This window comes from Leptonotus elevatus, chromosome 9 (genome assembly GCF_054856555.1).
Source record: "Leptonotus elevatus isolate MCC_2025b chromosome 9, RoL_Lele_1.0, whole genome shotgun sequence".
NCBI lineage: Eukaryota > Metazoa > Chordata > Actinopteri > Syngnathiformes > Syngnathidae > Leptonotus > Leptonotus elevatus.
The window spans coordinates 20,832,767-20,854,275 of NC_141247.1; the positions used below are offsets into that span (position 1 = coordinate 20,832,767).

At 42.2% G+C, this 21,509-nt stretch overlaps 2 protein-coding genes across 4 annotated transcripts; both read left to right on the plus strand.

Moving 5' to 3' along the window:
* The first annotated feature begins 216 nt into the window (after positions 1-216).
* ccnjl (cyclin J-like) lies at positions 217-17,414 on the plus strand. Its single transcript, XM_086084938.1, has 6 exons — positions 217-502; positions 974-1,081; positions 5,981-6,191; positions 13,801-14,100; positions 14,179-14,338; positions 14,565-17,414. The coding sequence occupies exons 2-6, from the start codon at positions 1,004-1,006 to the stop codon at positions 15,079-15,081; spliced, it is 1,266 nt and encodes a 421-aa protein (XP_085941064.1). The 5' UTR covers positions 217-502; positions 974-1,003; the 3' UTR covers positions 15,082-17,414.
* Positions 17,415-18,628: 1,214 nt separating this feature from the next.
* On the plus strand, positions 18,629-19,878 carry LOC147168755 (gastrotropin-like). 3 transcript variants are annotated; one of them, XM_086085219.1, is made up of 5 exons: positions 18,629-18,888; positions 19,100-19,289; positions 19,365-19,525; positions 19,592-19,681; positions 19,756-19,878. In XM_086085219.1, the coding sequence occupies exons 2-5, from the start codon at positions 19,223-19,225 to the stop codon at positions 19,813-19,815; spliced, it is 378 nt and encodes a 125-aa protein (XP_085941345.1). In that variant the 5' UTR covers positions 18,629-18,888; positions 19,100-19,222; the 3' UTR covers positions 19,816-19,878. The 3 variants fall into 3 exon arrangements, with proteins under 3 accessions (XP_085941345.1, XP_085941346.1, XP_085941344.1); XM_086085220.1 differs by having other exon boundaries at positions 18,629-18,885; positions 19,099-19,289; XM_086085218.1 differs by lacking the exon at positions 18,629-18,888 and having other exon boundaries at positions 18,938-19,289.
* Positions 19,879-21,509: the final 1,631 nt, after the last annotated feature.

Genomic DNA, 21,509 nt, shown 5'->3' on the forward strand with positions numbered 1-21,509 from the left:
AAATATTGTCAATAAAAACTTAACATTATTATGTTGGCGCAATTAAAACAATACATTGAACAAGGATTATGTCTTTGTTATAGCCATCAAAGAAAACGTTGAGGGAAAAAAGCCGTGACAGTTGACCAGAGATTTTGTAGTCCTTTAACGGAGACCGCGTTGAACACGACTACATTTCCCAGTCCACAGGAAGGACTTTAGCCAAGCGCACGAGCCTCACGCCGCAACGGCGGCAGCTGGTGCAGCCGAGCAGGCGACTTTGTTACAGCGGACGCTTCACGGAGAAAATTGCTGGCAAAAGTGTCAACACGGCACGCAAAACAGTCCGCGCCGGGATTTGGAATCCTAGCCCTTTGAGCGAACTTGTTCCGAGTATTCCAAGTGGGCCTTTTCGCCCATTAAAGAGGGCTTTCTTCAAAGTTGAGCCGAAGCGGAGTTGTCTCATTCAGGATGTCGGACTGAGACAAAGGGGTCTGGAGGGGGGGACATTCCCGTCGGAGCGGTGAGTGGCACATTGAACCAGGTCGATTATGGAAAGTTTTCCCGTTATAATCAAAACGAAATTAAACGTGTCCGAGTCGAAGGGCTAAGTGATATCACGACATGCTCATTTTCGCCCCGTTTTTTTTTTTTACACGACTCTTGAGGGCTCTTTAACTTGTATGTTGTGTGTGTGTGCGCGTGTGCGCGTGTGTGTGTGCTGCTAACACGTTAGACCAGCTAACCGAATGTGGACGTATATTAAAAGCCTTATCAGATATGAATTAACCAGCAGCGTGTTGGAGCCATTTAAATCCCCCATCATCGCAAATAGCCTCACACGAACACCAAATATGAACTTTTTTTCGATTAGGATGTTTTGAAAGACATCCATGTTTTAACGCCTTTCATAAAAGTAGTATAGAAGAAAAAGAGGTGTCTTAATTATTAATAACCCACGTCAACTTGACATTGTGATGTTTTTGGAACACAGGTCCAAGCAGATCCTGTAAGTCTCCTCTGGATGGGAAAAATGGAAAGGGAGTTGCAATGGTGGAAAGGACAGCTCGCCGCAGACATCCATCAGTCCCTCCGCATCAAGGTGAGTTCACCTTGCCAAGCAGCTGTTGCGTTGTTGATAGCATGAACATAACACTGATGTAGAAACAGATAGTCCCGCTTTTACCTCAGAAGCGCTGACCAACATTTACAATTTCCCTACAGTCTATTCTCGTAATTTTGAAGTATTTCTGCCAATGATATAATGGACCCTTGAGTGGGTTTGTAAAATGGAAAAGTTCATTTATTTTGAGCATAGTTTCCCCATAACTTAAACATGAATAATTGGTTCCAGCCTTGACAAAAGTATCTATTTTAGTGAAGGTTTTCCTACTTTGAACACAATATAAAGCTTTACAGTGCGGTAGATCAAACACGACACGGGGTGATCAATTCAAAATCTCTTCATAAGCCAAGTTAACAACAAAAACAAGCAGGACATGAGAGAGGCGTTCAACCAGTGGTTTACAGCTGTATGTAGTCGTCTACGTGTCAAACACCACTTTTATATCCCATGATATGAAGTACAGAGCTTTTAAGTACATTAAAAATTATAATTTGTTGCTTAATAGAGTTAAATAACCAGCCAAGAAGCTACTGTATAAAAGTCTCCTCTGTGTGTCCGTCCCCAGGAGACAAAAACGGGTGATGCATGCGAGCAAATGATTGACACATCCCTCCGTCACGCCTTCTGTCTCTAAACTCTCCGATCGCCTTGTTTTTTTTCTTGCTGTGAGAAAGAAATAATTGAGGCATGAATTGGGGATAGAGAGGGATTATTTTCCCTAAAACATTTTCATGTTATTCTACTGTCACGTCATGCAGACATTTTTAACATATATAGCAAAATGTTTTTTTTGGTTTAAAATCACTGCAAACTTTGCCTTTAAGTAGGGCAGGACCAATTATATTGGGCGATTTTTTTTTTTTTAGCCCTTTTTAAAAAATAATCCTAACTGGCCACGGTATTGCTGATATAGCGCCGATATATTCCTAATTCCTCATGAAACAATAAATGCTGTTCAGTGTCACGTAGTATGATGCCCTTGAAGCTCCATTCAATCCAATTAGCAAAAATCAGGTGGTTGTCCGAGTTCTCGAATGAGAGCACGACAACATTTACAATCAACAGTGGTGGATGGTCGTGTAACATAACGTTTGTGCCGCCGAAGATCCTAAGCATAATATTGTTTTTTTTTTTTTTAAATTATGTTTTGTACTGACTATTGTAAATTTAAACAGGCCAACTTAGTGTAGAATAGTTCAATGTTCTTCTTGTAATTCCTATCTTGTTGTAAGTGTTAAGAAACAAACCGAAGTGATTTGATGTATTTAATGTTTTTTAAATTAATTGGACAAAAAAAATCTTAAAAATCCGCTGTGGAGACATTACAAAGTTTCTTAGGATGCTCCACGTTCTTAAACGTTGGAGGGAAAATATAATTACATGGCCCAGTTGTCTATTTGAAATCATCTAAATGGGATTACATGGATGAATTGAGGCTCATTAATTGGGAATGTCGTAATTAACCTTAAGCGTGGCCATATTTCTTCCCCCATGCCACTTTAATGGAGACATCTGTCACTTGACTGGCACCTTCAAGTCCATGCCAGCGTCAGTCCCAACATTATAGATGACTATTTCAGATCTCCTGTGAACTGAAGGCGTCAGCTTTTGATAGTAATATTCTTGAGCACAAACGGAAGACGTTCTCTTGCACAATCGTCCATTCAGAAACACAGGCTGTGATTCAGAGCGAGCCGTCAGCCGTATGCGGACCGGGCTGCAAATAAACCCGAATGTCCGAACCGAGATGGCCCGTTCGTGACGGGTTGTGTTAGACTACTGTGGCTTTAGAAGAGCATCACATGCAAAGGAGTTGGGGGCGGGGAACACACAATTTCCTTCAGTCCTGAGACACGGGTTCCATGCATCTATTTGGAAAGAGCAGACTGTTACACAAGACTATTTTCACAGCGGCCGGAAAATAATGTAGTGGTGAAGTTCTCCACTGCTGTCTGAAAATCTTAAGACCTATTTTAGTTTGGAAATGAAGGCAACACACAGTTTGCCCTTAATTTAGAACTTAATGCTGACCCATTTCAAGTTTAAATAGACGTGTTGCGTTCAACATTAATCATACATTGATTGTAAATGTGTGTACGCAGCTAAAGCCAAAAATGATCGATTCCCAGGTTAAAATCAAGCACATTTTCATTAGTATTTATTTTCTTTATATTTTATTTCTGGTGCCAACTGCTTTAATGTTTGTGTATTTTATGTACAGCACCTGTTGGGTCATCTCTGTGAAAAGTGCTATATGATAATAATAATAATAATAATAATAATAATTAGTTAAAGCTGGAGTGAAAACAAAGTGGCCATAGCATGATTTTAAGAAAGATAATTATTTACAAGTACTAAGGTCATTTAGTTTTCTTTTACATTTTGACAAAACATTTCCTTGTCCAAAAGTAGACAAATTACCGGAACACAAGACAGCCATATTCACTCTTGTTAAAGGGGTAGCCAACACAAAAAAAAAAGTTTTTACAACAATATGTTTAATGCAGCTCCACTAGTCTAAACACAACATTGTGATGAATATTGTGTTTGTGGAATATGACTTGAGCAGCAAAATCCCCCCGTTTTTACCCACTTTGCCCCTTGCTGTTGACTGAAAATGACATCACAGTTGCTCAGGCGACAACCAATCACGGCTCGGCTTGTAATCAGAATACCATGTTTAGAATAGTGGTGCTACGTAGAACGTATTACTGTAGAGATATTATTTAGATATTATTATTGTAAAGAACATTTTTGGGTTTATTTCCACTTTAATGTATACCAGTAGTTGAATAGAACATGCTAGATTGTGATACTGTGAAATAACCAGGATCCCTTAGAATGTTGTCATTTCATTTATTTTAATTGAAAATAGTCAAATAAGATAATGGATATGATTTGTCTTTAAATGGCAATAAAAAAAAGAAAAGAAAATCTGGTCAGATTTGTCATTCGTATTGCAAAACACATTTGTAGCTTGCATGTTACTTCCAGATAAAATAGAGTTTATAAAAATACAGTTTAAATGTCACCAGGATTTGAATAATTATAGTATTTATATTTTTTTTTTAGTGAAGCAGTGCGCGCATTTCCAAACACAACAATTTGGTGCGAGTCCGAGCTCTACTTTTCTTAGTCTCGTTTTTTTGTCAAATACATTTCCCATCCAAAATGTGACTTGTCCTCCAGAGCGGCTTTTGGTTTGAAAAATATATTGTCTAGCAAAATGTAGTAATAATACATTCGTGCTGTGGCCATCGGAATCACATGACTTACCAAAGTCTTCTTTCCCAAGTACATGCCTAAGCTGGCTATCAAAAAAAAAATCAACCTGGATGACGTTTGTTCTCATTGCCTATTACTTTTTGTGGAATTTTACTAATCATATTTAACATTTGTTTCTCAGTATGAAGATTGTGATTTACTTTGCAATGACTAAATCGCTGGTGAGTTGCTGATTGCGTGTGCGTAATTCCAAGCGTAAGCACAATGAAAATAAATCAACTGTAGTGGAATTTGTAGCATTAAAAGGCCTTCATGCAGTGTTTGTGGTTTCCTGCACGATTGCGCCCCCCCCCCCCCCCCCCCCAGTCTGCTGCAGCCTTAATGACGATTGCTGCGGTGCTAATGCCCTGATGTGGGAGATAGTGGCACTGTGGAGCATGTGGCAAATTATCAGACATGCAAATCAGCCAGAGGCAGCTGTGGAATCCTTAATTATGGTGCAGGTCCCCCACAAAGGCACCTCTCCGAGCACCCCCTTTCCCAGGTCTCCTGCAACCCTTGTACCCCCAGACAGACAGATGGACGGGAGGCAGGAGCTGAAGCAGTGGGAGGAGAGTTTGGGGCGGACTGGATGGTATGGTGGATTCTAGGGTGGGGGTGGGGGGTGGGGTTGCTTTATGTGGATTTGTGGGGAGGCGGGGAAGAGGGAGGTGGGGGGGGGGTTGTTTATTTTTGGATTCCGTTGAAGAGTTACACTGAGGATCTGTTTTTGTTTTAAATGGCGTTCAAGATAAATAGGCGACATTTTGTGTAAGCCGACCAGAGTGAACATTTGGCCCTCATAGAAATGTATGTTCTGCTCAGCCGAACAGATCACTAATGGGATTTTTCTCTTGTAAAGACCCTTCACAATTTTCAAATAGGATTACTCCAACAATCCGCAATTTCTTATAAATCCAAATCAAAAGCCTTTGTTTTGACTGCTTTTCCAAGAGAGCAAAACAATTTAGGAAGCACAAATATTTTCGGCCCCGAGCATCTTAAGCGGCGCGAACGACGCTCCTCTGTGAGTTTGCACAAAACAAAATATCAACTATGCCACGGGGAAGATACACAAACTGGAGCCCTGTGCTTTCTTAGTTAATTTTTTTATGGCTAAGTGAGGAGACGTCGAGGCTGATTCAATGCTAATGCTCCTGAGGATCTTCCTTCCACTTTGAAACACACGCAACTAATTGGACATGCATAGAAGATGTGCTAGGGGTGAAACCTAATCTTATCCACTTCTCAATCTCTGGGAAGAAAGCCCCCCCAATCCCCCAGCCCGACCCAATCAACCACACGCAGACACCAACACCCTTGCCCAATACTGTGAGACCTCCCCAGTGACCCAAATTAGCTCCTCGTCCTCGCGACGATGGAGAAATGAATGAAACTGAAATGAGTTTGACACCGTCATCAAGATGTGATGTCGGCAGAGGTTTATGAAGATTTCAACCTCGCAGCACCTCTCCTGTAAATGTTGTCAGCGGGAGACGTGCCCAACTCACCATTATTACGCATGTAGTTTACTACCCCCGTATCTCTCTGCCACTACTTCCTGTACACCCCGCCCCCGCCATTGACGCGTTCTCTCCCTCTCATCTCCAGGAGCTGAAGTTGCCCGTCTACCGAGCCCACTCGCCGCAGATTGGCATGCGTCGCTACTTCGCAGACTTGTTGGCCATCCTGAGCAATCGCTACCAGTTATGTCCCACGGCACGCCACCTGGCCGTCTACCTGCTGGACCTCTTCATGGACCGCTACGACGTGGCCGTCAAGCAGCTCTATGTCATCGCCCTCTCCTGCCTGCTCTTAGCCAGTAAGTCATTCGTTCATTGTTAAGTGAGCGCACAGAAGTTGCAGTCGTCGGATGAAGCGTGCGCATCAGGTCGCAGCCGCAAAAAAAAAGAAGCGGTTCACGTGTAAAAAAAAAAAAAAAAAAGAAGTCATCCAATCTTCTCAATCTGTATTGATAACAGTTCAGGACATTAACGGTTCTTGAGAATATATACAAGATTGATGTCTGAATTTCTTGAGGGCCACACCTTTCTCTGTGCTTTCAAGATATGTCAGCGTGCACAACAAACATTCCGTCTCCTGTTTTCCTTGGCTGTTCTCGACAATAGACAACAAATGATTATCAAATAAACCCGTTTGCTCCTCAAGACAAATAAAAACGTTCTATTTTAAATATTGCCATCGTTCCAAAAATGTATTTATATGGTGTGTTTTTTTTATGCTAAAGCATACAGAAAGCTTTAATGCAGCCTCTGACCTGAAGAGGTCACTTAAAGCAATGGTAGTTATTACAAAAAATGGCCAGCAGGTGGCAGCAGAGTACAAGAGATCAACCAGGGCCATGTTGGAAAAAAAACTATTTTCCCCAGTGTTTTAAATAGATTTGTGATTAATGGTGAAACTTAGCTATGTTCTAATGCTAATTGCTGGAAAACAGAAACGGATAGAAATAAACATGTTTTTTTTCCTACCCTGATGAAAGAAGATACTCTAATCTTTCTTTTGGTAGGTTCCATGTTTTTATAGCAATAGGACACAATATTCTGTGGGCATGCAAAATCTGTCTATATTCAGTAAAACAGCCGGGAGCGAAAGGGGTTGCTTCAGTAAAAATTGCTGGGAGTGAATGAGTTAACCGATGATTATTTTTGACAATTGATGAATTTTTTATATATATTTTTTTTAAATTCTAATTTGTCCAAATGCTTGGAATTTCAGCTCATCAACAGTAAATATTCTCAGAATTCTGCAATCCATGCAAAGGGGTCCCGTGTTCAAATTTCGGGCAAGCCACCAATGTTATATGATGTTTGTGCGTGTCTATTGTAGCCCACAATTGATCAAAAAATGTAAAGAAAAAAAAATACAAAAACAACACGTTCGGACTAACATGAAACTTAAATGTCATGTTAGGGGGCCGCAAAATATCATTCAGTGGGCCGCAAATGGCCCTTTGACCCGCAGGTGTGAAACCCCGGCTATAATAGATATAGTAGCTTGTATATACATTTTGTGCTTGCAATTTGTTTTTGTTCAAATACATTTACAATTTATTGAATGTGGGACTAGTTATAAATGTGTTTAAAGCGTGTGGGAGGAGTAAAACTATTTAGAAAAAAAAACTATTATGTGTCTCAGATTTTCGCCGTGAAATGTATCCCCCTTGATAAACGAAGTTCACTGCATATCAAACTTCCCAAAGCTTCACACAAATCCAATTTTCATTATTGTTGCTGTATCTCAGTATGTCGGCTAACACCGCATGCAAGTCCTGAAACAGTCAAAAGACGTTTACTAATACGAGCTTTTCATACAAAAATCATACAACTCTGTTTCTGTTTGACTGACTTAAGAGTTTTTTTTTTTTGTTAGTCAAAGGCAAAACCTCTGGCATCATGGGTAATTAGACTAATGATGGTGTCTGGAACGGGGCCCACTCGCCTGGGAGGGTGCGGCCCGTGCTTGTGTGCGGGCGAGTAATGACGCCCAGGCCAGGCTTTGCAATCAGTCTTCTATTCGGTGGGATGGATTAGAATGAGAACGAGAAAAAGGTTACACTGAAAAGAAATACGTTGAGGCTAATTATAGATGCTGTCAAAGACAATCCGGACAGCGTTTGTGCTGCGTTTTGTAATGGATGGGCTCTTTTTTTCAAAATAGAATCTTTTGATTGGGAGTTTTGCTTACGGGGCTGATTTCCTCTGCTCCACCCCGCCGTCTTCCAGGTAGTCTCCGCCATGATTGATGAAGGTGTTGTCTTAACTTTATCTGTCTTAGGCTTGCCTTGGAATCTGGGCCAATTATCAAGCTTCAAAATGTTCCGGTTAATTAATCGCTACCTCCTTTGTGCCTCCCAGTTGTCGTAGCTTAATCCTGTCACTGCATTGTGTCTTTCTGGGTGGATGTTTGTTAATGGATGAGCTTCTTTGGCCGAAGTAAGATTAAAGTCTGATTTTCAGCCACCCCCCCCCCCCCCCCCCTCTGGGAATACATGTTATTGGCTGTTGGATGCATTTATTTAGGGACCTTGCTGTTTTCCTCAGAGGAATGTCGTGTTACTTCTTATCTGAAGGCTGTGACGTCCTGGAATGATCACACATCCTGACTTGAATGTGTGTGTGTTGCAGAAAGAAATGAAGACACACAGACCGGCTCCAACAATTATTTCAAGATCTATATGATTATTTATTTATTTATTTATTGTGGTTTTAGTTTGCAAGAGGGGTCAAGCTCTTTCAGATATACTGCTACTTGAAAGCAGTAGGCTGATATTCTAATATAGCTTTAGATCTCATTAGTTTGTTGATTGGTGCTTTTTCTGAAACCAATTCCCAAATAGCAAACAACAAAAAGAACATCCTGCAAAACTCTGGGATATTGACTATACACATTGCACCACCACAGGCCTCCGAGCCCCGGGGTGGGGGGGGGGGGAACTGAGGGCCGAGGGGCACCTGCCATATGCTCTCCCGAGTCAGGCCTCAAACAAAAGCCGGTCAATGCAAGCAGGACATGTAGGCAGACCCTTGTCGGAGGTGGGGGAGGGGAACGCAGACTGCGAGCAGGGAGGATGTGTGCTTGTATGGCAGACACTTCAAGCTAACATTGCTAAATGACATGTCGGTCGCTAGGGCGACCTCGTGATTAGCTCGTATGGATTTTTACACTAATCGCCCAATCAAGATCGACCTGTGGCGTCCTTTTACCTTTCGTTTCCGGGTCTGTTTCCACTTGATACTCTCACCTTGTCTCGGACAGGCATAGCGAGCCAGTCCTGGGACAGGGCGGGCCAGTAAAAGCAGCCCACCATCCTTGGGGCGGTTGGGAATTACTTCAAAGGCAAGTCAGCGGCTGATGTTAAACAGGAGGGGAGGGGGGGGGGGGGGGGACTGCAAAGCGGGATATGCTGGAACTCAACCACCCAGTGGGGTCTCCCAAAATGTATATCAAAGGGGACCCACCACCACCATTCTGTATCCTTTTTGACAATAGTAGGCTCTCATTTGAATGCATGATTATAATCTCGCAGAATGCCAGTTAAGAATAAAATACTAACTCGAATCAGCATTTACATGCTAAATTGTGACACACACACACACACACACACTGTTTCTTAGCTTTTTCGTGGCCACTTCACTGGCCATTAGCATCAAAGGTCAGGGGTCGACTTGGACCTGCTTTGTGAGAGCTGCCGCAGCCAGGGGTGGCAACAAGGAGATTCTATGATGGAGCTGTGAGCAATTTCACACTCCTGATGAAAGATGAGGCGGCAAATAAAAGGATTGGAGAAGGGCAAAGGAAATTCCTCCGCGGACGTCAACACAAAAGAGAAAAAAAGAAAGAATGAAGCAAAGGATGAATATTTCTTTCCAAAACACATTTGTATTTTAAATGAATAGTTTTTCGTGAAATCGTCATTCATGTAGCACCTAAACAATAGCTCTTTTTATTTTTTATTTTTTATCGCACTTCAAATTGTAGTCTTGATCGCCTTTTCAGTTTTGTCAATGTGCAGATACAAAAAGTCACGAAATTAAACTGTAATCGACAAGAATTCACAGGTGAAATCATCTAATCATCCTCAGAATTGAGAAGAATGTTCTTGAAACGGCAGCCGGGCTGAAAAGTGTGTGCTCGTCTACGTTGAGCACTTCTTCTACCTCCTGTCGAGCAGCATAAGCAACACTCGGGTTTCTAAATCCCTCCCCTGCCCCACTTCTTCTCCGAACTGCACACCTGGGAAGAGCCCCTCCATTCTGGTCTTGCCTCTTCCTAACCCTTGACCTTTAACCCCACCCTGTTTACCCGGCCTGTTCTCATCTTTGCCGCCACCTGTGAACGTGGCGAGAATGATAAATCGGGAGGCGTCCTGTCCTTTTAAGTGGCTGAGCATTTCAAAATTGTATCGCCCGCTCGAGCCGTTGACTTCGGATCGGATCATCTCCCCGCCTGCATTCCAGGTAGGCTGAACTAACTGGTTTGGAATGCACCAACCGGCTCGATCACGGCAAAACAAAGCCGGCCTTTGTCTTGATATGCCATCAGCCTTACAACATGTGTGAAGCTTTAGAAATAAATGGAACATTTACTGTATTCAATTCAAGGGGAAGTCAACCTTAAACATTTGTGACCTCACTCGTCTGAACATGACATTCTGATTAATATTACATTTTTGGAATATGAGTAATGGAGCAAAATCCAGCCTTTTTTTATCCATCTCAGGAGGCGGCCATTTTGCCACTTGTTGTCGACTGAAGAGGACATCGCAGTTGCTCAGGGCTCAGGCAACGACCAATCACAGCTCACCTGTTTTCTGAAGCTGAGCCGTGATTGGTCGACCCCTGAGCAACTGCAATGTCATTATTATCACTCGACAGACAGCAAGTGACAAAATGGTCACTTCTGATATTGCTAAACGCTGCTGGATCTTGCTGCTTAACTCAAATTCCACTAACGCAATATTAGTTGACTTGAATATATCTTATTGCTGACTCGAGTTGATTTTCTGTCACATGGCTATTTAGCCGATAGCCCCTTTCAAAACCTGAATATAGGCAATGTTTATGTTTCGAAAGGCCGTGTAAATGCGCAAAACCCCGAAAATGCTCAAAGCCCGAATAAGACAGGAACTCCTTGTTTGTGGGGCGGCCATCTTATGTTGCCACTCGCTAAACGAGCCTAACTTTAATACATTATTTTCTCTGCAGTGTTTTCACGTTATTTTCTGTCTCAGCAGCGAAAACGCCACAGTGTGTATATGTATGTGTGTGTGTGTATGCATATGTGCGTGTATATGAGTCTGTGAGTCTGGCAGGGGTAAAAAAAAAAAAAAAAGGGTAAAACATGCATATTTTTAAATACAGTATTCTGGTTAATATTGCGTTAGTGGAAAAATCCAGCAAAATCCAGCCCAAAAGACAAAAGAGCACAATAGGAAGATTGACTTTTGTCGTCGTCTCTTAGGATCAAAGCGGCTGCGGCCATGTGTACATTGGGGGTGTTGATGGCTTTTTACGGCATCCGTCTGTGTGGACATAGCAGTCCGGCAGCAGACAGCTCCCTGCAAGCAAGAGGATATGAGGGTGACAGAATGTGGCAAGTGGAACGAGCGCCGCCGAGTGTGAACGGCCTCGTTTCGCCGCGCTTCCTGTTTTGCGGCGGAGAGACGCCATTACTGCCTCTCCGCTAATTACCCCCACGGCCAGTTGAGCTGCAGTTGCCCCCTCACCCAGACTGGTCAGTCAGTCACCCCCCACCTCCCCCAGGCCTGCCCCCATTTAACAGTAGGTCAGTGCTAAAATTCGCACTCGGTAGGAAGAAGCAGCCATTGGTTGATGCTAAATGAGGTCTGCCAAAACATGTTGTTGCATGGTCATCGTTGAAAGTTAGATCTTAATGCGTGCCCGTTTGACTGAACTAATGAAGGCTGAATCTTGCCTCCTCGTTGGTCACACAGACCCCTGAGGCTTTGGGCAGTTGCTATGGAAACGAGAGGTGGGGGTGTCTGCTCTCCACGATGGCACCCGCTATAATGTCCGCAAGGTGATGTCGTCAGCGAGGAGGCTGCATGAGGGCTGAAGCGGACTTTATTCATCGAGCGTAATCCTGAACGAGCGTCATCGTGATGCTTCATGCACTTGCTAGCTTGCTGGCTTCTCTTTTCAGCCAGATGTTCAGTGCTCGTCAATTTATCCGCTCACGTTAACTCATTCACTGCCATCGATGGCTATTGACGGCAAAAATTCATTTGAACTATTTCTATTCATTTAAAAATGTTTCCGCTTTTGTTACAAGAGTATGAAAACATTTTTTTTTATTGTACGTTTATAACAGATATAAAATGTATGATTAATCGTAAGTTAACTATTGAAGTCATGCGATCAATTACAATTAAAATTTTTAATCGCCTAACGCGATTATAGAAAATACATTTTTAATCGTAATTAATTGCATGACTTCACGAGTTAACTCACGATTAATCACACATTTTATATATCTTCTAAATGTACAATAAAAAATTCTAGGTTTGCATACTCTTGTTAACAAAAAATGAAAAAAATGTTTAAACTAATAGAAATAGTTCAAATGAATATTTGACGATTATAAACGTCAATGGCAGTGAATGAGTTAAGCAGGCGCTTGTTTTTTTTTTTTTTTTTTTGTAAAGGCGCTTGCTTTGTGATAGCCGGCCGGATGTACCGGTAGGTTCTTTTGGGATGATCCAAAGTTTGTTTCTTCCTGTTTTACTTTCACATTTGCGTTCTCAATCTCATCCACATCTAATCGCTCGCACTGCTTCCGTGTCTAAGAATGATGGGAAATGTAGCCCTACTAGCCTAATAGAGCGGTCGCCGGTCAGACCCAATGCAAGCCAAGCTTTTCTGCCATCATATTTCCAATGTTACAATGTGGAACCAGGCGTGAGATAAAAGGCGCACAACCAGCTTCGAATAGCTGCCGGGACCGAGCAAAAAAGGTTGGATCAGGGTGAGTGCATGGACTTGTTTACAGCTGTTGAAGTGAAACTCAACCAAGATAGCATTTAGCATTTGCTAAAGTAATAACGTAGTTGACAAGTTATTAAGTAGTTGTTTAAATTGAGCATTCACTCCCAGACATTTTCACTGAAGCAACCCCCTTCACTCCTGGCTGTTTTACGGGATTTTGACTGATTGTGCAAGGCCACAGAATATTGTGTTGTATAAAAACATGGAACCTACCAAAGATTAACGTCTCTTTTTTCATCTGGAATTTTTTTTAAATTTCTATCTGTTTCTGTTTGCAGCAATTAGCAGTAGAATATAGCTACGTTTCATCTGTTTAATACAGTGGAGAAAAGAGCCTTTTTGCAACATGGTTCTATTGTACTCTGCTGCCACCTGCTGGCCGGTTTTGTAATTACTACCATTGCCATTACTGTTCTCTTCAGTTCAGAGGCTGCATTAAAGCCTTCTGTATGCTCTAGCATAAAACAACAACAACGTATAAATACGTTTTTGGGACCATGGGAATATTTAAAATAGAACGTTTTTGGGAGCAAATGAGTTCAGCTTTGACAGACAAATTGTTTACTGTTTTGATCAGCCGTCTCTCGTCAAAGCTGTACGACGAATGGGTTGCTTGACGACATACTGTGCTAAGTGCAGTGTGAAAAGTCCTTGAGGGCCTTCGAAAAGGATACGTGTCAACAAGGGTGAATTAAAAGGGTTTTAGAATTTGAAGTTCATCTAATACTTTTGTAAAAAATTAATAAATAAGTGAATGATGTTTACATGTTTCACTTGTCACCGTGTAACTCATTCATATAACGGTCATAATAAATAACAGCTCCGCCCCCTCTCCGTTCAACAAAATTGCCAAGCCGGCGCCAAAGCGTTTGCCGTAATTGTGATGTTTATGCTCCTGTTCAGGTAAATTTGAAGAGAAGGAGGACAGAGTGCCCAAACTGGAGCAACTGAACTCACTGGGCTTCATGTGTAATTTAAACATGGTCCTCAACAAGAAGGATCTGATCCGAATGGAACTTCTGCTGCTGGAGACGTTTGGCTGGAATCTGTGCATGCCCACGCCGGCCCACTTCATCGACTACTACCTCAACGCCTCGGTCCAAGAGGGAGATCTGTACAACGGCTGGCCCCTGTCCTCCCTGTCGAAAACCAAGGCCTTCATGGACAAATACACGCACTACTTCCTGGAAGTCTCGCTGCAAGGTGGGTGGGATGCTCGCGGACTGTCGTGGACCGACGCCGTGACAGAACTTTGTGTTTGCACGTTTTGTTTTTGTTTAGATCACACTTTCCTCAGTTTCCGACCGTCCCAAGTTGCTGCGGCCTGCGTGGCGGCGTCGCGCATTTGCCTGCAGATTTCCCCCAGCTGGACGACTGCGCTGCATCTGCTGACCGGCTACACGTGGGACCACCTGACCCAGTGCATAGAACTCATGCTGCTGTAAGACATGCTAATTACTCAGACGGCAACAGATTTGGAATTGGCTCCTTCTGGTCCTGCCTGTGGGATAGTAATTGACCAATGATAAGACGGGCTGATTATCGGCTTTTTTGGGGGGGCCGGGGCGGGGCCGGTTGCCCAATCACGCTGTAAGGCACACGTTTGTTTGTTTGTTTGTTTTCCCTGAATCCAGAAATTGACACAGGTGTGTCTTCCCTCCCCACAGTGCTCACGACAACGACGTAAAAGAGGCCAACAAAACAAAGTGCACCCCCTCGCACCGAGCTTCCTCTCTGCAAGCCCAGGGCCAAGCGTCGCACCTCTCTCCGCCGTCGGCCATTCAGAGGCCGCTGTCGTCGTCCTCGTCCGCCTCCACCACGCCGCAGCTGCTCTTTCAGCCGGACCGCTTCCCGAACCTGTCCCAACATTCCCCCTCCCTGTCTCAGCTCGCCGACGCCCCCGCTCTGGGGCCCGTGGTCAACGTGTCTCAGGACTTTTTTCCCAGCCACCGGATGGGGCTCCTAAGCGGGGCTTCTTGCCTGACCGCCGCCGGCGCCTTCCCTTCCTATTCCAGTCTGACCTCCGGCCTCCAGGCGGCCGGAGCTCGCGCGCTGCCGCTCCAGGGCCCCATATCGGTTCAGATGGCCCTCGCCGGAGAGGCGCGCCACTGCCTGAGCGTGGCCTACACCGGGGGCTACCTGGGGGCCCACCACACTTTCGCCGCCGGCTGCTTCGACAGGTGACGCCAGGAGACGGAGAGAGAACGGCAGCGGGAGAGCGCCGCGGCCCTCCCGCCGTCCCCGGTGCCCCTGGTGGATTTGTCCTCTCTCTCCGTCGCCACGGCAACGCCGTCGGCGCGTCCCGCCATCCCTCCCCTCTCGCAGAGACATCTCAAACGCAAGCAGAGGTCCAAAGACAAAAGAGAGCCGGTGGAAGTCATCACCCTGACGTGACGGTGCCAAGTTTTGCAAAAGTACAACAACAACACATAACAAAGCTGTGAAAAGGATATTTTGCCGTTTTGATTATATATATATTTTTGAAAAGACAAATTCTACCAAAATAACCAGATTTTTGTGAGGACAAACGTTGGGCTGTTTGTGTTTTCAGTCTGTGCATGTCAGCAAACACGTGTAGGCTGCATCAAGGCTGAAGGGGCCCCTCGGGGGGGGGGGGGGATTCCTCACTGCATTAAGCCCCTCGAGGGGCGGAAGAATTCCTTGTTCGGTGCACAGCAGGTGAGGTCGACAGCTTAAAAAAAAAAAGAGAGAAAAAGTCTGCACTGGCCCGCTTTAAAAAACAAAAACAAAAAAACTTTAAGAATCTCTCCTCACCGCTTCCAAAGTCGAGCCTTACAGCGAACATACGGCGAACCAAGTTTGAAAGATTTGATGTGAGTTGGACCAGCACGGGGAAGCAGACCTGGAAGTGGCGTACGTGTACATAGAAAATTCTGCTGCTGCTGCCTTCGATTGAACTGCTGGTTCCGTCCGTCTGCGTTAATGATGTTTACATGAACCACTTAAGTATCAGGGACTTGAACAAGATTACTTGAATATTACATTGGAACATGCCATAGCTTTTATTTATAAACCTTTTTTAATTTTTATTTTTTTTAATTTTTTTTTTTTTTATACCAGCCGAGAACAACACCTTTGTGTCATACAGGCTCAGGTTACAAGCTAAAACTTGCCTTGATGTTGTGCTATAATGCTTTAAGTCAGGGTTGGGGATGCGTTTAAAAACAACAACAAAACATTTCACTGTAATCAAAATCCCCGAAACATTTAACCCACAAATGTTGATCGTTATTAAACATCTGCTCCGTCATCCCGTCATGTATTAAAGCAGCGATGTTGGGAGGCCAGAAATCTCAAGAGGATGTTTGTTAAATCTGCATTTAAAAAAGAAAAAAGACAAGAAAAGCTGGCCACACAAACATCTGCATCCAGTCACGTGTAATTGCATTCCATGTTTGTAAAGCCCCCAATTTTCCACTTCCTGTTAATTTAAACGCATCCAGATTCCGTGTGCCAGTCAAGGCGATACCTCAAATGGATGCTCGCCTCCTAACCTGTGTTATATTTTCGAGCCAGCTGTAGTGGATGAACTTGACGAGGGAAAGTCAACCCCCAAATTTTCTTTAAAATATGTTTTATGCAGCCTCATTAGTTTAAACCAGGGTTATTATAGTTTGGGAATTTTCATTTTAGTTTTTTTTTATTTCGTTTTGAGTTTAGCTTTTTAAAATTAGTTTTAGTTATTTAAAAAAATGCTTAATTTTAGTTTAGTTTTCGCAGTCCCCCCTTTAATTGTATTATTACTTGTGTGCAATTTGTAATAAACACTATATGGTAAAATGAAAAAAATAACGCATTTCTTACCTAGCCTTGCATTTTGGCTGAGTTAAATGAAAAAGTCGGCGAGCCAAAAGTCAAGCATGCAAAATTGTCGCCTACGGAGCGACGTCAACTGAAGGTGATTTTCTATTGGCTGCTGCTAGATGACGTCGCTTCTCTGTGACATTTTCGGAGGAGGCGGGACTTCCGACTTTCTGGTTTTCACACACCAGCTTCGTTTCCGTTTGCGGCGCGTGGGCCGCGTCCCAGTTCTTGCGCTTCCGCCTTTGTGCGCGCCCCCGTCGACGGGTGCGAGTGTGTATAGCGTGTTTGTCTCAGTTGTCCGAAGCATTTCAGAAAGTTGAGACGGCCCGCACGCTCGCTCTCGCCAAGGGGTTGGGGGGCGTGGGGGTGCGAGTGTTGGAACGCGGCCGTCAGTGGCCGGAAACGACGCTGATGTGTGAAAGTCGGAAGTTTGTGGCATCTACCCCATTCCTGTTAATATTGATATAAATATACTAAAAATCACTTTTAAAATCATTCCCAAAGACTCATGTATTAAATTAATTACCAAAGACTAAAACAAAGGACATTTTTTCTATAATTACAGTTAGTTTTGTAAAAAATAAAATGTAGTTTGTTAGTTTTGTTTTTAAAAAGCATTTTCATTTTTTATTTTATTTCGTTAATGAAATTGTTTTTTGAATTTTAGTTTTAGTCTACATAACCTGGGTCTAAACACGATATTCTGATTTAATATTGCCTTTGTGGAATACGAGTTAAGCAGCAAAACAAACCTGTTTGTAGGCATCTCAGGGGGCGGCCATTTTGCCACTTGCCGTCGACTGAAAACGACATCACAGTTGCTCCAGTAACGACCAATCACAGCCCCGCTTGTGAATGTCACATGACCCAACTCGGTAAAACAGGTGAGCTGTGATTGGTCGCTACTTGACCTCTGAGCTACTGTGATGTCATTTTCAGTCGACAGCAAGTGGCAAAATGGCCGCCCCCCTGAGCTGGCTATAAACAGGTTTGTTTTGCTGCTTAACTCGTATTCCACAAAGGCAATATTAAATCAGAATATCGTGTTTAGACTAATGAGACTGCATAGAATATATTCTAAAGAAAATTTTGGGGTTGACTTGTATTCAAGTACTTATTTCATCCACTGACAAGAGGGTATTTTTCATTCACTTACTGTATGTACAGTTTCACATTCCCACCTGAATTTAGTTTTGCTTTTGGGAATATCGTACCACCGTGCCGATTTCAATGTGCTCATTCCTCATGACTTCCCACAAAGGTGCAATATGTTTATTTGTCCCTGTCCGAATTGAACACCGCCATTACTGTGTCCACTGTTTTTCTTTTGGGAACAATTGCGTGACCTGACTTAGTGTTACATCTCCACTAGAGGGCAGTGCGGTCTACAAACACACTGACTATGGTGCACATTGCAGCCACCACCTTTGAGAGAGAGATGTTACTGGAAGTATTTGTTTCTAGATTTGTGCGTTACTGTGTGTTTTATTTGCGATTGGTGCAGATTTGACTCGCACACACCACAAACTTCCATGTTATATTTTTATTTTTATTTTTTTTAATGTATCAACTAATAGTTTGGCGTTTACACTGAATTGTAAAATTGTGTATTATTATTTTTTTTTTAATCATGTGCCATGGAAAAATAAACATGTCAATTGTGGTTGTGAGTGTATTTTAGATGCAGCTCTTGTTATGGATCACATAAGTTTGCTCACATTACCTTGATACTGATCAGGTTTCATGATCCCTCACTATGATTTGTTTAACAAGGTAAGAAACGGTAAATATCAATATGCAATTTATTTCAATATATTTGCTAGTATGTTTGAATTTTCAAATATCTACATGATCATTAATGGTGATCTTACACTCTTGGTCCCCCGTGGGCACCATATTGATGACACTTGCATTACGTTGTGTATCTATTGTGGCCTGTAAATTGAAATCTGTCGTTTGTCAAGAGAATTATTTTTATTTTTATTTTCTTCCCTCTCTCACCCTGGCTTTCGTTAGGGAGGCTACAATCGGGAATGTTCCACCCTGAAGCCCCACAAGACTAACGAGAGCACGAAATAAGCGAAGGCTTTATCCTGGCTCAATTTTGCAGCTCGTTTATTTTGAAAGCACAAATGTTTACACTTGACACGTCAGTCGACTCGTGTGGTAAGTAGCATTTGATCTAATCCGTGATTTTTTTTTGTTTTGTTATCAAGCTGTGTTGAATGCTGGCAGTTTCCAAGTTTGTGCCACGGAACTTGCTAGAAGTCTTTTCTGATGTCACATTGCGAGGGCGAAGAAACCAGCATGTGATTGATTTGCCTAAGTGATGAACGTGACTGTGCTTGGATGATTTTCATGGATTTGTGTGTGGCAGTTTGGACCCGCCCGATGTTTTTTTGCATGAAGCGAACAGAACACATGACAAGTGGAGCATAAAAAGGGCTGCAGCAAGCTTGTGGACAGCAGTCAGCAAGTCAGCAGTCAGCAAGTCTTCATCATGTCTTTCAACGGAACATTTGTGCTGGAGAGTCGGGAGAACTACAAGGAGTTCTTGGACGCCATCGGTAAGAAACATGTGAATGCTGATTAATTTAAAAAGAAAAAAAACGAGGGACTGATTGATGTCATTTTCTGTGCAGGGGTGTCTCAGGTGGATTTGGAAAATGAAGACATTGTGACAGACCTCTATCAGGACAATTTCTTCAGGATTACCAAGTTTTTGGGGAATGAAACTCTCAACAGCACCTTCTTGCTCAACAGGGAGGTGGAAATGGAAGATCTGGACGGCACAACGTTCAAGGTAAAATGTCATCGACCATTCATTTCATTCCCCTTCCACACCTAACTTGTCCTCGTTCACTAAAAGACCACCATCAATTTGGACGGAGGCAAAATCAAGATCCAGTACCCCAAATATGTTTACACTGCTGAGGTATCTGGTGATAAACTCACCGAGGTGAGCGTGCGCACATTTTACGCTCGTGAATTATTCGGGGAAGACGCCAATTTATTGTCTGTTCTTTCTTGCAGATTAATTCCATCCCGGGTGGGATTACCAACAGGATGGTTAGCAAGAGAGAAAAAGAGTAATATGGAAAAAAAAAGAAGATATTGCCAGATGCATTAAAACCTAATAAACAAGCATTCAACATGTTTCTGTGTCCACGTGTGTTTCTGCCTGTCTGTCTATTCATCCATCCATCTGGTTATCAAGGGAGATGATTATGAGAAAATAAAATTGAGGGGATTAATAAGAGCAGTTGTGTACTTTAAATAATTAGGAATCATTTTTATTACAATTATTAACTAGTCTACAGTTCCATTTTATTTTGTAGACGTGACCGACTTGTCCTTGTGGGGACATTTTGGGGGCCTTTCTGAGGGTCAAGACTTGGCATTAGGGTTTAGGTTTGAATTGGGTTTTGGTTGGGGTTAGGGTAAAGGTTATGGTTAGGCAATCAGTTGGGATGGTTAAGGTTAGGGGTCAGGGGCTAGGAAATGCACGATGTCAATGAGATGTCCCCACTACGATACAAAAAAACAATCGTGTGTGCGTGTGTGTGTGAGAGAGAGAACTGTGAAGGGATGTTAGGTATAACATTTCCTCTACATTTTGTTTTGGCGAATATTATCATATATGTACCCGACGTCAACGACAATCGAGACGTGAAGATCCCGTTGTGACTCAGCGAAGAGCGAGAGCGCCTCTAAGTGGTTTTAAATAGCTACTGCAGCTCTCTTCAACAAGATTGATCTCTCCTTTTTTTTTTTATTATATATATATATATATAAACAATTGCTACTGCACAATCAATAAAAGCACTGTAACAAAATATTCTGACTTTACGTAGATAACATGCTAACTTTGATTGACACATTAACGTTTAAATTTTCAGCATTTGTATTATTTTTGCTGTCGTTTGATGTGGGGAAGAACAGGCACGTGGGTACGAATGCACGCATGTTTTGTGTTCATTAAAAATGTTAATTGTTTTACAACTATGCATTTTAATTATATATATATATATATATATATATATATATATATATATAATGTTTTCCGTATTTATGAATATGAAAAGAATAATAAGATATTTAGTTGCTAGTGAGTGAGATTACTACTACTAAATTCTAATCAGACATTTCATAGAGAGCCAATGCATTTTAAATAAGTCGTTCTGAAATTATTACAGATAATAGCCCCCCCCCCCCCCCCCCCCCGAACAGTCCGTTTTATTTATTGAATATATTTTTCCCTTTCGTAATAAATTGTAATCAATTTAACACCAGATGCTCATATCCTTCCTCAGTGGGTACGTGGCCTTGTTTTTCAGATTAGACAGATCATTTTTGAAAAACAGTTCGTTTTCATTTATGCTGCCAATAAAAAAGCAACAACTTTTTTTTTTTTTTTTTTTAACAAAGCCTTGCCAGAAAAAGTAATACTCAAGTAAAGTGCAAAAACCTGAAAAAAGGTCACACATCACAATCACAGCAATGAAGTTTGTCTGACTTGGGTGAAAATTAATATCTATAGCCTACACAGGTAACTTTATATCCCAATAATGAAATACATGAAGTGAATGGCAATTAACATGGGTCTTTACTATGTTTAGTTATAAAAATCCATGTTTTATATACTACACGAGAAAATGAAATAAAAATGAAGACAAAAATATCTGGTGGAATAATCTCTTTTCAAGGAATGCAGTACAGAATTTTATGTTATATATATATATATATATATATATATATATATATATATATATATATATATTTTTTTT